The 17,665-nt window shown below is 31.6% G+C and overlaps 1 protein-coding gene across 5 annotated transcripts; it reads right to left on the reverse strand.

Moving 5' to 3' along the window:
* Nucleotides 1-3,142: 3,142 nt before the first annotated feature.
* On the reverse strand, nt 3,143-10,329 carry LOC103492329 (zinc finger CCCH domain-containing protein 64). Of its 5 annotated transcripts, none has more exons than XR_007818966.1 (11): nt 10,165-10,329; nt 9,788-10,061; nt 9,107-9,237; nt 8,840-8,958; nt 6,233-6,350; nt 5,710-6,158; nt 5,326-5,611; nt 4,516-4,609; nt 4,013-4,158; nt 3,553-3,788; nt 3,143-3,449 (listed from the first exon to the last, which is right to left on the reverse strand). XR_007818966.1 is itself a non-coding variant. In XM_051081343.1 (10 exons), the coding sequence occupies exons 1-10, from the start codon at nt 10,237-10,239 to the stop codon at nt 3,660-3,662; spliced, it is 1,821 nt and encodes a 606-aa protein (XP_050937300.1). In that variant the 5' UTR covers nt 10,240-10,329; the 3' UTR covers nt 3,143-3,659. The 5 variants fall into 5 exon arrangements, 2 of the variants coding, with proteins under 2 accessions (XP_050937300.1, XP_050937299.1); XR_007818965.1 differs by having other exon boundaries at nt 3,143-3,383; nt 4,013-4,161; XR_007818964.1 differs by having other exon boundaries at nt 4,013-4,161.
* Nucleotides 10,330-17,665: the final 7,336 nt, after the last annotated feature.

Below are 17,665 nucleotides of genomic sequence, written 5' to 3' on the forward strand. Positions count from 1 at the left end.
CTTCTACAAGCAACCTCTTTCATGTTCTTCAACATCTCTTCTTTTCCTTTTCTAAGTTAAAATTCAACGAATTATTTGGATATTGAAGATATATGATTTCTCCAATTGAGTTTGTGTCTAATTTGGTTGTCTATATAACAAAGTTGTTGAACTTCAAGTGATCTTATAAGTCAATTTCTTTTTAGTTAAAATGTAAGTCATTGGAAGCCATTTTCTTTCTGGACCGGTTTCATTGAACTTGTAGAAGCTATCGCTATGTATGAGAGCATAATTAAGGCTGTTTAAGTTAACCTAACTTCAGTATTAGATAAAACCAATTTCATCATTACTTGAAACGTTGTGAGAGGAAAGTTTAGATGCACTAATGAGATTCAAGTTTTTTTTAATTCTCTCTACAACTTGTATATAGGTCGTTCGGTTCAATTTGTCAATCGTCAATTTAAGTTCATTGCTCGTGTCTTTCAATTTGTCAATCGTCAATTTAAGTTCATTGTTCGTGTCTTACCTTCTCATACTTGTCGTTCCAAGTAGTTGGAAATCTAACTTGATAACCATCCTCCATAATTTTTTTTTATTTGCTTAGTTCTTAAGTTCTTTTACATTCTAGTTATCGTTGTACTAAAAAAAGTTTAAACCACCTAACACGAAGAAAAATAATAATGATGAACTTCGTTTAATAAAGCTTAAAGACTTATTAATTCTCTCTCCTATCACTCCACCTTGAGCATTACTATAACTTTGGGCAATCACCACTATCCTTAATGGCTTTTAATAACATCATTTAACCATTGAAAAATTTAGTTGTGACCATTAGGTTCTTTCAAAATTTAATGATATCCACTTTCTCTCTCTCTCTCTCTCTATATATAAATAAATAAATAAATAAATAAATAAAGGGAGATTCATATAGTGAAAAGAAAAAGAAAAAAAAAAAAGTGAATTAAAGTTTTATGACCAACCCATAAGGTCGTTTTCCACATTGTCCTTCTTCCTTCCCAATCTCATGTGCAAATATGCCATTCATTCATCTAAGTTTCAATATCACCCAGCTGGAGATATTTATCTGTTCCTGCGTTACACATTCCTATCATTCGATTTTATACTTTTAATTGTCCAAATTTTAACCTATGTATTTTTTAATGTCCTCATTACTAATTTATCATTGATTTTTTTTCTTATATATATATATATATATATATATATATATATCTTATTGTCATATGACTACATTTTTTACTGTAAATTTGATCATTTTAAAATATAGGAAAATAAATTAAAGTATTTATAAAATATAACAAAATTTTGATTAACTTCTACTAAAGTCTGTTGTAATAATACTCCAACATTATTGTAAATATTCCAACATTATTGTAAGATTTTCCTACTGAATTTCCTTGCATGAAAATTATTGTTATTGTTTAATCAATTTCGATGAAAACTAACTTTTAAGAAATTAGAATTAGAGAATTAAAAATACATTGGTTAGAATTGAATAAATAACAGAGTACGAAACGAGTCCAGAATGGGTATTCTAACCTTTTTCTAAAGTGATTTTTTTTTTAATTATTAGTTTTTATTTTGTTTTACTTTGTCCTAACCCCTATGGCATTGTTTCACTTTGCTTAAGGCTGAAAAGGGACATAAGAAGGGAAAAGAAAGCAAGGCAAATGAATAATTCCAACATCAACTTCATCCACTCTCCAAGGAACCTCATTTCTCCAATCACACATTCTCAACTTCTTTTCTTTTCAGTTCAACGACACATAGGATGAGAATTCAAAACTTTTTACTTTGTGTCAATTAGGTCGATTACATGTTAGACACGAAATTGAAATTGTCAAACACTAGTTAGTCACAAACGTGGAAGTTCAGGTAACTATCGAACATTAAATAAACATAAACCTATTGGTCGCAAATAAGTATTTGAAGATCCATCTAGATACAAAATTAAAAATTTACAAGAACTTATTAAACGCTTTTCAAAGTCTAGAGACCTATCGAGCATAAAATTAAAAATTCAAAGACCTACTAACGATAAAAGTAAATATGTATCAACACTTTTTAAGGTAACAAAACTGAAAATTCATAGATTAAATTTATAATTTAACCAAAGCATGAACAATAAGTAAGTTACATAAGATTTTCCGTAATACAATTGATAAACTCTTCTCAAGAACCGAGATACTTGCAAAAAGAAATGAATCAAACTAACCTTAAACTATAACATAATTCAACTAACAAAGATATACAACACATGTTCATGAGCAATGATTAATGGAATTCTAAAAGAAAAAAGAAAAAGTAAAAAGAAGCATATAGAAAAGAAATTTATACCAATCAGAAGGTGACATGTGCACGTGGCCCTATAATAGTTGGACTGACATTTAACAGGGCCTTTATTTTTACTCCTAAGGCATGCAGAAATAAGGGCAGCACTTCGGCTATTAACAAAATACATGTCATTGAATATGTTTGCTAATAACTATTTCATAAAATTGAGTATCAGTGTCCCATTTCCTTTTCTTTTTACACGTTGATAGTAAACAAACCCACCAATCCTACCGATCGAAACAGAACGAAATGGCGTCGGTAGGTCAGTGCAGAACTGTAGACACTGTTGAGATTTTTTATTTTATAAACAGAAAAATAGTTGGAAGGTTCACAGAAAAATGGAGAACCCGACTGATCAACCAACCAACTGGTCGTTTCAATGTCGGTTTTCCCTTATTTGAAAACAACCTACCCGACTTATGTACTTCTCTAAATAATAACTATCATCCTAGTTACTGTCCTCATTAAAGTCCATGAATTTCAAATTTGAAAATATACCATTTTATACGAAAATTTGCCACATCAATTTCGTCCACTCGTTCACCCTATGACCTAACCCAAACCTCAATCTAGACTCTTAAGTCACAGACTAACAAAGCGGTTTCATAAATTCATTGACGTGAACTGTGAGTGTTAGGGCGGGAACCACTGCTGAGAAGTGAGAACCTCATGGAATGGACCCCAATTGTCAGTCTGAATTTTTGGAAATTGTAAAAAAACGCTCAACAATGATGAAAAAAATTCAGGTCGTGTTTAAAAAGTGCAATAGAAGTGTTTTTAAGAATAATAGTATGCAAAAGAAAAGAATAGGTTAGTTAAAAAGCCTTATCTTGTTTCATCAATAATCGAATACTCTTCTCACACACTGAGATATTGCTGAAGTAAACTAATTAGCTACGCTGAAAAAAGTTCCAACAGCAACACAAAATTTCTAAAGAAAAAGAATCGTAAAGAGTACGAGGCATGGAGAAAAGGTATTCGTACCGATCAGCTGGCGACATGTCACACGTGCCTATGATAGCTGGACCATCTTTTACGATCTCTGTATGCAACTGTAACAGACCACATTTTTTTTTACTCCAATGCATCCAGAAACAACTGGCGTGACAGAATCTTGGCTATCAGGTAAAGGACATTATCGTATCATCTTCATCTGGTTGTTTGTTACGCTCTAGAAGAAGAAAAAGGTTCAAATATCCAAATAATTTACTCAATGTATACCTTCTGCATGATGTCCTTGAGATAATATAATAGCCTTGGGAGGTGCATCTTGAGTCGCTAGGAAGAATGAGGGCAGTGACAGGAATTTCCCAAATACAACTAAGAACTCACTTATTAGGATCAAAATTTTCAAATCTTATCTTGAAATCTTCAGCCATCTTTGTTTCTTCTTCTTTAGAATGGGCGCAATTCCTCCAATCAGCTTTATCTGCCATGTTAAGCAAGCCTGCTAGAACCTGCAAAAGGCTTTTAGGTCATTCTTTTTAACCATTTTAATTATAGAAGTTCTATCCATTTTTTGACAAAGGAACACTGTCTTGTAGCTATTGGTGATGATGAGATTTTCCAAATCTTTGCTTTAGTCCGTTTTTATTTTATTAGCGTATATATCTTTTTTCTTTTTATGGTGAACATCGGAGGGATGAAACTATACGAATTTGTGAAATCTATTTAAGCTAACCTCGCGTCCAAATTGGGCTGGAAATATCTCATTCTCCTCAATAACATGTGATAAGGTTACACATTCAGGAAGTTCGGCATAGAAGAAACTGTGATCACTATCGAACTGTGTCCTCAATAATTTTCTTCCTTCACTAGGCGCGTCTGCTGCTGCAATCAAGTGCAGCAACAAAATAAAGGGGAGGTGAGAACCATAAAATATCTGCTAATTTATGTTCTACTAGACAAATCACAATATAAAATGAGGCAACATGAAGTTGAAAGTTACTTCAGCACAACAATTTGCAATCAGGAAAAGATGCTAGAAGCATCAATATCACATGCCTCACATGGCAATTCAGCGATTTTATTAAGACATAAAAAATTCATCAACTACTGGAATTATTTTGTTGCAGGGAAGCGGTCCACCTCAAGACAGTGAACAGCATCAACATCAACCATAAAGCCCAATCCAGAAAGAGTTGGAAATTTGATATTAAAATAATAGTAACAACGTTAACTTACATTTAGAGATCACGAACTTAAAGCCCAGCTTTTCGGCAGCCATATCAAATATGTTCTGAACAACATGAGCTCTAGATGTTGGAATAGGAACAGCCTAACATCAAAACACAACTAGCTGGGGTGAATCACCAAGATTAAGTTTAAAGAACTTATTCATTAGAATATGCTCCATGGACCAGATTACTGCCTCTAAATGATAAAATTTATATAGGAAAAGGAAACAGTAGCACATTTTATTTGATTGTTTCTTTAGAAGTTATGCATACATGATTTTAATACATAGTTTATGTTAAAAGCGGTAAAGTAAAGTAGACACTGAGTTATGTGGAAACCCGAAGACCGGGAAAAAAACCACGATTGACTTTCTTATTAATTTCTCATATTAACAAAAGATACAAGAGGAAAGATAAATAGGTAACAGCTTATGATAAAAAAGGAAAGGATATTAGGATAAATCCTTCCTTGGGCCAAGCCCACTAGTTCTAACGGTTTTTGTTTTTATAAGTCCAAATGTTCATTCACCATCATGAATTGGCCAGTCATTTTCAAATCAAAAGTACTCAGGTGACAAGAGCTATTTAATGAACATCTTATCTTTTCGTTTCATTCATGATTTTTTGAGTACAAATTGGGAGTGGGGGATTTGAACTACAGATCTTTTGGTCTTCATCATACAAATGATGGTTGAGCTAAGCTTTTGTTGGTAAGTTGGAATAGAATTGATACATTAAGAAAGCAAAAGTTACCCATCATACTATCAACTTTCAACTTTCAAGTTCTAAGGATAGTGTGTATAGAGCAGAGAATTACCTGAAGATTAGCATGAGTGCTACGCTTTGAAACCCACTCAAAGAAAACAACTTCCTTCCCTTGACTCTTGAAATACTTCCCGAGACAATTTTGGAGTCTGTTGATTTCAGTTTCATAATCTGGGCCTAGAGAAAGGGTGTTTGGAAAGTGCTCTACAGGTATTACCAGTATGTGGTCCGGAACAAGAGGACCTTTGGCCAGTGCACAGTAGAAATTCTCACCCACACTGACTATAAGATGCGACTCTATATTGGGACTTGACAAACAAAACCAGCATTCTTTAGACCTGCACCTCGATCATAGAATAGAAAATAAGTAAGCTTAAAAAATATAATCAATCAGTGTGTTGGGATAATAAATTAATCAAGATGAAGACTTAAAGACCTATTGGTTCCAGCATTTCCAGATCTCCTCTTCCCAGAGTGGCTGTCAAATTCATTCTGAAAACTGTGTTTAAAGTTGCAATCTGGACCCCTTTCGCATTTTCCTTTATTCAGAAAATCAAAACAAACACCTCTCTGGCTTTGCTCTCTTGCATCTATGTCATGATGAAAGTTGCATTTTTCTCCACGTGGACAAGATCCAGAAGATGTAAACTTGAAACAAAGCTTGTTATTATCTGAGGTTCCATATTTTTGTCGTTTCTGAGACACTTCGTATCTCCAATATTGTGATTCAGAAACACTATTGCTGGACCTCTTTGCAGAGTCTGAGGCTTCAGCTTTCCGCTCAGTGAGTGTGTATGGAGATAGGGTAGTATTTGGAGGCTTCATGCTAATTTCAGCAGCAGACATGGTAGATGATGGGATGGGAGAAACCGCATGAATAAATTTCTGACAAGCAGGTGAATCATCAGAAATGAAACTCTATGTTCCCTTGGGGAGGGAAAGCCCAGACCATAACATACCTGTTTCTCTTTATTTCCCACTGAAGCAAGACCTAAAAAGCGAGTCACGTGCACAGCATCAACATTAGAGTAAGGTTCTCGAGCAAAAAACACTCCTTTTGTACCTGCAATGTGATAGCTGGAACAAAAGTATATTTTATCAGAATAATTGTATGTTTCTACTTATAGGCCTGTTCTACATTCAAGATTATGCATGTAGTGGGAAGCTTCTGCTCTATAGTTTTCATAAGAACATGATACATATGACATACCAAAGGCACCAATTGAGACACAAACTTAAATCCTTAAAACTCTAATAGGCAACTGAAAAGATCTGGATATAAAATTACCTACTGTGAAACAAAAGGACTCCTGTAATGGCAATAATTGAGCCACAAAATTTTGATCTCTAAATTGCAATTGAGAGAAAACAACATGTATGTTTACCAGTGGCTAAAACAAAAGACTCCCTTGAGCAACTGAGAAATAACCAATTTATTTTTCCTCTTGCTCAGGGACATTCTGAGTAGGATTCTCTTTAAAGGAGTGGAACGAGAGGTTTTAGGTGGGAGGAGAAAATATATCTTTGTCTCGTCTCCCATTTGCTGATGACATCATCTTATTTTTCTCGAAGAAAGTTGAGCCTTTAGTCAATCTTACCCAAATTCTGCAGTTCCTTGAATTTATCCTAGGTTAACAATTAACGGAGGTGTATGCTAGTTATTGGAATCTTGGTGCGAGCCTTCCAAATTGGAGAGATGGGCTTCGTGGGTGGATTGTGAGGTGAGGTCATTCCTTTCTTATTTGGGTCTTCCCTTGGTAATAATCCCAGGAGTAGCCTATGTGGGACTGTGAAGTGGAAAAGATTCAAAAGCGTTTGTTCTCTTAAAAAAGAAGTTTCTTCACTATGTGGAGGAAATTTACCCCTGATCCAGTTAGTTCTTAGTGGCATCACAATATATTTCACGTCATTATTCAAGATCCCTGAGAAGTTTGCAAAACTCTAGATGGACTTTTGTGTAATATTTTATGGGAAGAGAGGAGTTCACACATGGCTAGTTGTGCAAAATGTGGCTAAACCAGTGGAGCTTGGAGGTTTGGGCATAGAGAATCTTAAGACGTGAAATGAGATCTTGTTGGTTAAGTAATTTTGGTGCTTTCCTTGCGAGTTTGACAGTTTGTGGGATAAGGTTACTGCAAAAAAATAACGTACCTATCCATTTGCTTGGTTCCCTAAGGGGTTTATGAGAGGTACTACTAGAGATCCACGGAAAGCTACTTTGGTAGGGCTCCCTTTTTCAATTTCTTCATTGTCTAGTGGGAGATAGGATGAGTACTAATTATTTTTTAGAAGACAAGTACTTGGGGATAACTCTCCTCGTGGTTTATTTCCTCGTCTTTATTATTTGTCAAGTTCAAAATTCTCCTTTATGACTTATATCCTCCCATTTTTTTAGAAACTCTACTCTTTTCCATGGCCTCAACCATTTGACAGGGAAACTAATAATGTTGTAGTCTTTCTTGGTCTAATTTCTTTTTGTTATCCATGAGTGTTAGCGCTAGCTTATGTGCACCTCGACTAATCTCACGAAACAACCCACCTGACTCTACAACACATCGGTGTCAAGGAAACTCGCAAGAAATTAATCCCTAGATAGGTGACCACTATAGATTGAACTCATGATCTCTTATTTAGTTATTGAGACTATCTCTTTTTTTACCACTAGGCTGGCCCATGATGGTTAGCCTTCTTGATCTAATTGTTTTTTAATCATGGGAAAAGGGTAGCAGGTTTTGGTATACTTGACTTTGTACTACTTAGTGGAGTATTTGGAGTTAGAAAGTTGTAACAATAGAAACTTTAGAGGAGTTGAACGATTTGTGGAAGAGCTGTGATCCCTGGCTACATTTCATGCTTTTCTTTTGGTCTTGGGTGTAAAGATTTTTGTAATAATTCTTTGAGTTATAACTAGATCGCTTGATTGAAGCCCCCTTCCTCTGTTAGTTGAGCTTCAATTGGGACGTTTTCGTATTCCTACGCATCCTTTCATTTTATACAAAGAGATTTTGGCTTTAAAATCACACACACACACACACACTACAACATTGATGCATACAAAATTTATGAAAATTGAATTAGAAGGGAAATATAGGTATCATCTATAAGACAAATAACGAGAAGGCTCATGCTCACTACAAGGCTATCAAATTTTAAACTCATTTGTCTTTATATCATTATTGCAAGGATATTCACAACAAGAATGAACATCCCGTTCACTCTCCTTTGGAATTCATTGTCGAGCTCTTGCTTTAGGGATGCTAGTTATTAGAATGATTCGCTCAAGCCTAGATGGTTGGCTACTTTTTTGAGAATTTTTTCTTTTTCCTAATTAAAAAGAAAAAGGAACAACAGTTGAGAAAAAAATAGGAAGACAACGTGGACAAGAAAAGTATTCTAAAGAAGTTAAAAGCACTTTAAATGTATAAACAATGAGCAAAATATAAATTTCTAAACCACTGTCATCAAAATGTCATATTAGTTCAGTTCATCACCAATTAAGTTATGAAATTCAATTGATAATTTAGGTACAAAGGCTAAGACATCTAGTCATCTCCCATCTAACATACCGAGGTTTGATCTCCACAGCTAACTCAGAGACGGTAGCATCACTTCCTGAGAGATCTGAGACTCCAGGAGGGATATCTGACGTTGGTACTCTATTTGTAACCTCAGTTGGCCATTCATTTGTGTAATCAATTAAGGACATTGAAATTTAAGAGGGAAAATATTCACGAACAAATTTCAAGATCTTACAACAGGAAGATGCCTAATTGTACTGGTATCTGTCCAAATATTTGAATCCGTATGAATAATAATAATAAAAAAAAAGGATATGAGAGAAACAAGTCAATAACTCCAGGTTCCTCAGCTATTGCTCGTAAGACGTCAACATCATCTTGAGTATACGTTCCAAATGGAAGACCATCTAAGGAGCGTCTACCAGATAAGTATGCCACAGATAAACCTACATATGTAAAATCAACCAGAAAATGAAGAAGTGAATAAGTTGCACATCGTTCAGTTATTGAAAACCAAAGTTGTATAACTTGTTCAAAGACAACAATATATCATTAGGATTGTACACAGTATTTAGTGCTTTGATGATCCAAATTGTAAGTTGTACTGAACTTCCGTTTGCCATTTTACTTTCAATTTGTTATTTCAAACACCTATTGAAAAAAAACCTTCTGTTCAAAAGGGAAGACATTGATACTATTTGGAATTCCTTTCGCTAGCAAGATGTATTGACAAATATGCCACCTAAAGGACCTAAAAATCCGAGCCCTAGTAAATTCTTAGTAACTACGGACATTCGGTCTGGATACAAAAAAACGTGCAATATCTGAACAGAGCTGTAGTTCAGCTCGAATGGGGAAATTCAGGAACCGGAAATATGGAAGGACATCAATAAACTAGCGACGAGCAGTATCAGTTCTTGAAATCTTTGTTCTAAACGTGCAGTGGAATGCTTAAATAAATAAATAACATCCTTGTAAGAGAAATTTGAATGATACCATGTAGCGTGAACTTCCCACTGCCTTTCAACCAGTGCAAATTCCCGCAAATCTTCAAACCGTCCATTTTAAACCCTTGATTGGCTGAGTCTTTAGAAGAAGCCAATAGAACCTTAGCTGCACCGACGCCATAGTCGCCAATGAAGTACGTAGAAAGAGGGATTACTGATCGACCTTCAACGTAATCCATGAACTCATCGAGCTGGTCGGTTGAGTCAGGAAAAAACTGGCCAACGCAAAGAAGCGCGTCGAACGGACCGGCCGATTTGTTGACCTACAGTAGCAGAAGTGAGCTCACTCCGGTTAGCAAACAAAATGAAGCAGAATAAGAAAACAGATCACGCGTTGCTAAGAAAGAGAAGAAGATGAAGAAACACCGAGACGACGCGCTTGTAAAGCTGGTTGAGACGGCCGAAAACGTCGCCGCAGAGAAGAATTCTTGGTGGAGACATGATGGACACCGGTGCCGGAGCGGTGACAGAGAAGACGGAGCTGAGTGCAAAAGAAGAACGATAAAAATGTGTGGCCGGCCAAGACCGGCCCATTAAAACCAGAATTTGGGCCTAGGCCCAATTTTAAATGAACCCTAAAATTTAAAGTAACCAAATTATGACGAATAGCATTTTTACTAATAATAATCTTAGTGTACACGAACCATTCACAACAAAATTCCAAATATAACAAATTTCGATAAATCTTTACGATCTATCAACTTTAAATCTAACTGCTATATTTGCAATCGTTTCTAACTATTAATTACATCTCATTTAGTCAAAATCTACATTTATTGATATTAGTATTGATTTACATGCCAAAACGAGCATACCACGTATGTGTTAGCGACCAAGAACTATATCGAATCTCTATATCCTATTGTATTAAGAAAACTGTATCGTATGATATTTTTGTGTTCACCCATTTCTCAACTGCATCAAACAAAGACCAAACGGTTAGTTGGCCCAATTAAGTCAATTGGATGTGGGCTATTATTTAATGGACTCCCCAACACTAGAAGAAGCCCAACCAACCATAGATAAAGGCCGGCCCATTTCATTGTTGGACTTGGAACAATGTGATTTTATTTTTTCCTTTTGAAGATATGAAAAGGAATATTCTTAAAGGAAATTGTCATATAGTTGTTAATTTATTTAGTTAAGAAAAACACTCATTGATTCCCATTTTAAGTTTAAAAAGTTTGGCAATACTTTATATTGGAAAGATACTATTATTTGTAGATCATAAAACACTTACGAGTATATATAATATGTTTACGTGTCTTTTAGTTTGATCTCGTTCAAAAATTCTATAGAATATTTACTTGAACAAACAGTTTCTTTGCTTTGCATAACAAGATAGAAGAATATATCATTAAAATTTTTATAGTATTTTCAACGTCAAATGAACAAACTAGACAATTGAGATTGATTTAGATAGTGAAAATCTTGCATTTCAAATCAATCCTTTTGACTAATTAGAAATCAACTCGAGCTATGGTCGCTTTAATTATAAAATATAATACTAAAATATGCATTAATTAGTCAAGTTGATAAGGCTAATTATTTTGATTCCATGAGGTAGGAATAATATCTATACAAATTGGTCCAAAATATGCTTTTTTTCCCCATTGGGAATAAAAGTCCAAAATATGGATTGATTTTTGTAGAAAAGCACTTATTAAAAAAACAATATTATGTCTAGCTAAAAAGGATTTTTATTTTCTAAAAAGAAAAAAAAAAAAGAATATCCATGGGTAAATATTTTAATTTGTTTTTTAGCATTAGAAGGTAATTTTGACACATTCTCAAGAAGATTCTGTGTAGGATTTTCTTGTCCATCATAGGGTGTAGATATCATACTGACAAAATCTTAATCTATAATCAATATTTGATTTGATATTACATAGTCATAAATATTGTTAGTCTCACCATGAACATACCATCATCAATGTTTTACCATTTTTGTAAGTTTATCTATTCATTATTATTACTATAATATTGCCATTTATGTAAATCATGTAATGGGATTATCTTTTATTAAATTTTCTAACACCGTTAAACTGATATTTCCATTACATTAGAAAAAAGCCTACGAAACATAACAAAATGTGTCATAAACTCGTCGAGAAGGAATAGGTCAACCGACATAATTAAGTTTGTATTATCATCTTTTTTATGTCAATGATCCAATTCTCCCAACTTCTCATGTTGTAAAAGGACTTGTTAAACAAAAATAATTCTAAAACTTTTATTTTCGACAATTTGATATGTTTTTGATAAAATTAATACTTCACCATTTTTGTCGGTATCAATATATTAAACTTTGAACAATCGAGACTGTACATGAAATGATAAAAATTTATTTTTGTTTATATATTCTAAATTATCACTAACATCTAAATTAAAATTAAATTTGCATAGAGAGATAGAAACCGATAGTTATAATTATGCTTTCAAAAAAAATTACATTTCATGCATAAATAGTTGTATGAAAAAAAATTGACACGGTCTAAAATAACCTATATTAAATTTACAAAGTGTTGTATTTCGACTAAAATAATTTGCTCCAGAACACCGACAGTCTGTAATACCTTGCACTCCAAACACAAATTATAATAACACATAGTTTATTATAATTCACATGTTATAATAATTATAAACTATAATAATGTATTCGAACACCTCAAAACGCTCCCTAAGTTGTTATCAATAATTAACTTTGAAGATAATTAGGGTTTACATTATTTACCATTTCCATTATTAAGATATTATATGTCATTTTATTACCATTTTCATACATCAATACAATTAATATGGAAAAAGAAAGAGGTTGTGACTCATATTAATGCAAATCTTTTAGACTTTAATCAAAACATATATGTATTCATTTCTTTTGCTTAACATAATACTCGAATTTGGAAAAAAGTATATTATTCAGGAGGACGAAGAAAGATATTAAGTCTTAATTCGAACTTGAAGAAAAGTCTCGATTATTTTCTCTCGACCCACTTTCATGTATTCTCATTAATAGGGATAGGACTATCTTTTTCTATATTGGTTGAATCACTCACGATTTTCATTTATAACATTATTTCCAAAGGAAGATTTTGTTTCTTTTTTGTCAACATTTCAACTACTCCAAAGTACTTAGAAATCATATTTGTTTTCAATGAGTCCTACTTGAATTGGTGTAGCAAAAAGGACATGAGAATCTTTTATTTGGATATTATTGTACGGGTCAAAATGAAAGAAGAAGAAGAAGAAAACAATTTATCATGCATATTTCTAGAATGTACTATAACTATGTTAACATAAATGATTCATTATTATTGTTGTTATTTTCTTATGTTAAATAATATTCAAAAGTCGACGAGTAAAGATTTGAGAAATCTTTGACGTTTTGTTTTGATTGAAGATATATATGTCTTAATTATCCAATATTTTTTCTTAGTTATATAACAATGTTTTTCATTCTACTTTATTAGCAAAAAGTGAAATCTAAGGTTTGTAATAATGAATGTTTGTAGTTTAATTTGAATAAAGTTGCAAATTGATAAATGAAATCAATAATGGGTGAAGTGAAATACTTATACCCATTTTGTTAATCATAAATATTTTTATTTTTATTTTTTTCAAAAAAATAAGTTTCATTTCTTTCTTATTATAACTTGTATCTTTTTTTTTAAGTAAAAGAGATAAATATTAGGTAAATTCTAAAAATAAAAATCAATTTTAAAAATTAAGTCTATTCCGTTTGGTTTTTAAAAATTAAGTATGTAAGTACTCTTTTTCATCTTCAACTTTCTCCCTTTGTTATAGTATGTCGTACTGCCCACTGTTATAAAAATAAAGACAGAATTTAAAACTAATAGTTTTTAAACGGAACATGTTTACTTGAGAAAGCAAATCAAAATTTTAAAAAATAATTATTTTCAATGAAAAACGATTATTAAACATGGTCAAAATGGTTACCAAACAATATCTTCACAGTACTATTTCATAATAACAATAATACTACATGATATCATAAGATATACATGGAAAATGAAATATAAATTTGAGTGATGGATCATAAGTGTCCATAAAAAGTAGATGCTTTGTGTGGACAACCAATCACCTTTCCATTCCTATCTGTTAAAGTGAAATTATAGGTTGTCCCAAATTTCATTTCAACCCATTTTTCTATATGTAACTCATGACATCTAACTACCTCTCCCCAATTTAGGTCACGGGTCTAGAAAATCTAAGTTTACTTTAACTTTAACTTACATATCGAAACAAGTCAACTTTCCTAAACCTAAAAAGTTAAACATACCATAATCTCAAAACGCGATCACAGTTACCAAGTTCAAATGAATTACCAAGCTAGGCTTAAGAACTTAAAATATATACAATAATATCACATAGAATTAGGGACAAGTTTTGTTATTATCAAGTTCGAGAAGCAACAATGATATCCAAGGCAAAATGTCAAGCTGTAAGTGAATATCCAATGAGAGAGATAGCATAGATATGGAGAGAGGGAACTAAGTATAATAGTAGAAGTAGTGACATTTTCAAAGATATACCAAAGATAAGAGACAAGATCTTTGGATTTGATTTTGTTACCCCATTTGTATACTATGTGTTACATAAAATTGACAATCAATTTCATGCATACAAATCTATTATTTCATATGGAAGATTATTTTCATAATTTCGCCAATCTTTCTATTCTACTTAGAAAGAAGAGAGAAGAAAGATATCTGGCTTTCGTGTTTGCCAATTTGCTTAAAACACATGGCACATTTAGCATCAAAAAATCTTTTGCCTAACCAAAAAATAGTAGACTAGGGAGATAGTAATATGGGATATATCTTTGTTTTTCAAAAACACAAAGACAAAGACAAGACTTGGGATTTTGTTTTACAATTCATCTATGTAATCTAAAACCCATCTTGGAGATTTAATTTGGACCACTTTTAATTTGATGGATCTTTCACTTTCATTTTAGATTTTTTCCCAAGATTTTGCAAAACCCTAATTATATATGTCAAGGCTTTTTTTTTTCAAAGATCATATTGATCTCATTGTTATTAATATTATCTTTTTTAAAAGAATTGATACCTAAGGATATGACTTTGACTTTTAGATTGGTTATCCCCAATGAAGCCCTTTGATAGGGAGCAATTGAGTCAATATGACAAATCTAATTAATTTGTAACTTCCCTATATATTGGTCAAAAAAGGTATAATTTTATGGGGGTGGGTGAATTCATTTAATATCAAGTAGTTGAGAGGGTTTGATAGAATAAAAGCATATCACTTTTTAGATAAAACTTTGGAAAATCAACACCAATTTCATTGATTTAAGTGGAATAGTTGTTAATTAATGTATGGATTACATGAAAGACAAATCAAATTATTCTCTTTTTTAGTGTGAAACATTCATACACTACAATAATTAATTTGGGAATCTATTTTCAAAAGTAGGGGTTAATTAGGTATAAGCTAGTTTTCAAAGCTAGCTAGCTAGCTAAGTGCATTCATTCTCTCATGCATTATATTAAACTAATGATTCCAACTCTAATTAAGTTAGTATCATTAGTTTTAGTCAATACCCAATTTGTCTAGGTCTTAAAAAAAAAAAATGAAACTCATGGAAAGAACATGAAGTTGAGGATCGAATATTCATTTTTGTCTTAAGATATAATAAACAAACGTCAAGATTTAAATTCCCATCTTATAATACTAAGATTCATCCAAACATATTGACATAATAAAATAATGAGATGTAATTAAGTTTGATTATAAATGTGAAAAGAGATTAATAAAACTATGGAAAATCTTTGGGGTTGGATTTGGTTTTGTTTGAAATTGATAGTAAATGAAAAAGAAAAGAGGGGTTTTGGCATTTAAGAATATTGAAGAAAGATTTATGTTTTGATTGATGTAATTAGATATATAGATATGGTAGATACATTCAGATCAAGATATGATCATATAATTCCAAGATTTTCTTTTTCTTCTTCATTAATTATTTTTCTTTTTTTCTTTCAAGATTTTTTTTTTATATAAAAAAATCACATTTCAATAATTTCTTTTAACAATGATGGGTTTAGTCTTTGTCTGATAATCTTTTTGTTTTGATTTTCTATCTTTGAAAATTATGGTTGTTTCCATAAACCTTTAAGGTGTGTTAGCTTAGGCAATATGAATTGTATTTTATGTTTTCCAATTTCATTGAGCTCAACAAAGAGCTAACAACAGTTTGGATTTGATTTTTGAAAATTGTTTTCATATGACATATGATTTAATCAATAAAAATTTTAAAAACAACAATCTTTCTTATCAATATATGCATAACTTGAAATTAAAATTTTAAAATAAAGATAAAGTCATTAACAAACATACCATTTCATGTTACAAAATAAGGATCCTACAATTATTTTTTTCATAAAACAAGTACAATATTGATTAATTATTAATAGTTTATATTAAGGGTTTTTAAAAGAAAAATAGAAAAAATCGACAAATTATTACAATTCATACCAAGAAACTACTAAAAACAAAATTCATTACACCCGATTTTCTACGTGAAAGGTTATATTTTTTTTTTATCATTTCCCTTATATTATTTAATCTAATATTTAGTAATCAGTCATTAACTTTACAATTTATACATATCATCAATCATATGTTAACCAAAGTGTTTAAATTGAAATTTAATTTTTAAATCTACTATCAAATACATGTGTAAGAGCGTATTATAGAATTATGTCTCGATTGAATCTTTTACCTTTTTTTTTTTTTAAAAAAAGAAACTAAAAATGAAAATAAAATTATTATTAAACGGAACCTTAATAAATTAATATATGCATACGACCATAAGTTTCCTGAAAAATATGTTACATTAAGACATAATAATATATGCAAATATTTTGAAATAATATGCTTTTAAATGTATATTATTCTACTAATTCTATTTTCATTTTTTTGGTTTGGAATTTTCTCTTTTGAAGTAAATGGGGTCAACGCATAAAACAATGGGGTCAACTCACACAAAACGTTTTTCATGCAACATTTTTTGACAATAGGGCAGTTTCCCTACAAATTTAAGGTATAGGATTGGAAAACCCTAATTTTTACTATTTTTTTTTCCATGGTGCCAAAAGAAATTTAGATCGATCATCCTGTTTTTCTTATGTATACTTGGACAAAACATGTCGGTTAGATTTATAATTCTATATATTTCAACAATACACAATAGAAAAAGGTTTAAAGTATTCTAATTAATAAAATAGGTTTGTTCATTGTTTGACTCGAATAATTGTAACTATTTGAAGATAAAAGATAAAATAGGGATTTAGGTTAATGTCATACACCTAAATATATATATGTCTATGTTATAGGGTTATAATGTTTCATATTTATCATCTAAGTCACATCCATATACGAAATGATGTACATTAGTTTATTATTGTGCAACCACTTTAATCCGGTAATAGTGGTAATGAGGCGTGTAATTGTCAATTTAAATATTTGTACACAATTGGATCATGTGAATGTTCTCAATTACATATGTATTTGAAATGGTGGTATATATAACCACTCAATCTCATTAGTTGTGATGTAAGGTAAAGGACAATAATTGTTCGTTCAAATATATTTTTACCATTAGACCTGTGATGTTTCATACCTATAATTTAAATTCACTTCTTCTAAACCACCTCGATCTGAGTAGTTGTAACAAAGAGCAAAATAGGAATTATTATACACGTAAAGGTAAAATGGAGATGTAAAGGTTCTTCTCTTATAGCGCATCGTAGGAAGATTTTACTCCTTCCAAAAATTGTGGGAGTTTAATTTGTGTGGAAAATAATTTAAGGATTAAAAATATTTT

This window comes from Cucumis melo, chromosome 2 (genome assembly GCF_025177605.1).
Source record: "Cucumis melo cultivar AY chromosome 2, USDA_Cmelo_AY_1.0, whole genome shotgun sequence".
Lineage (NCBI taxonomy): Eukaryota > Viridiplantae > Streptophyta > Magnoliopsida > Cucurbitales > Cucurbitaceae > Cucumis > Cucumis melo.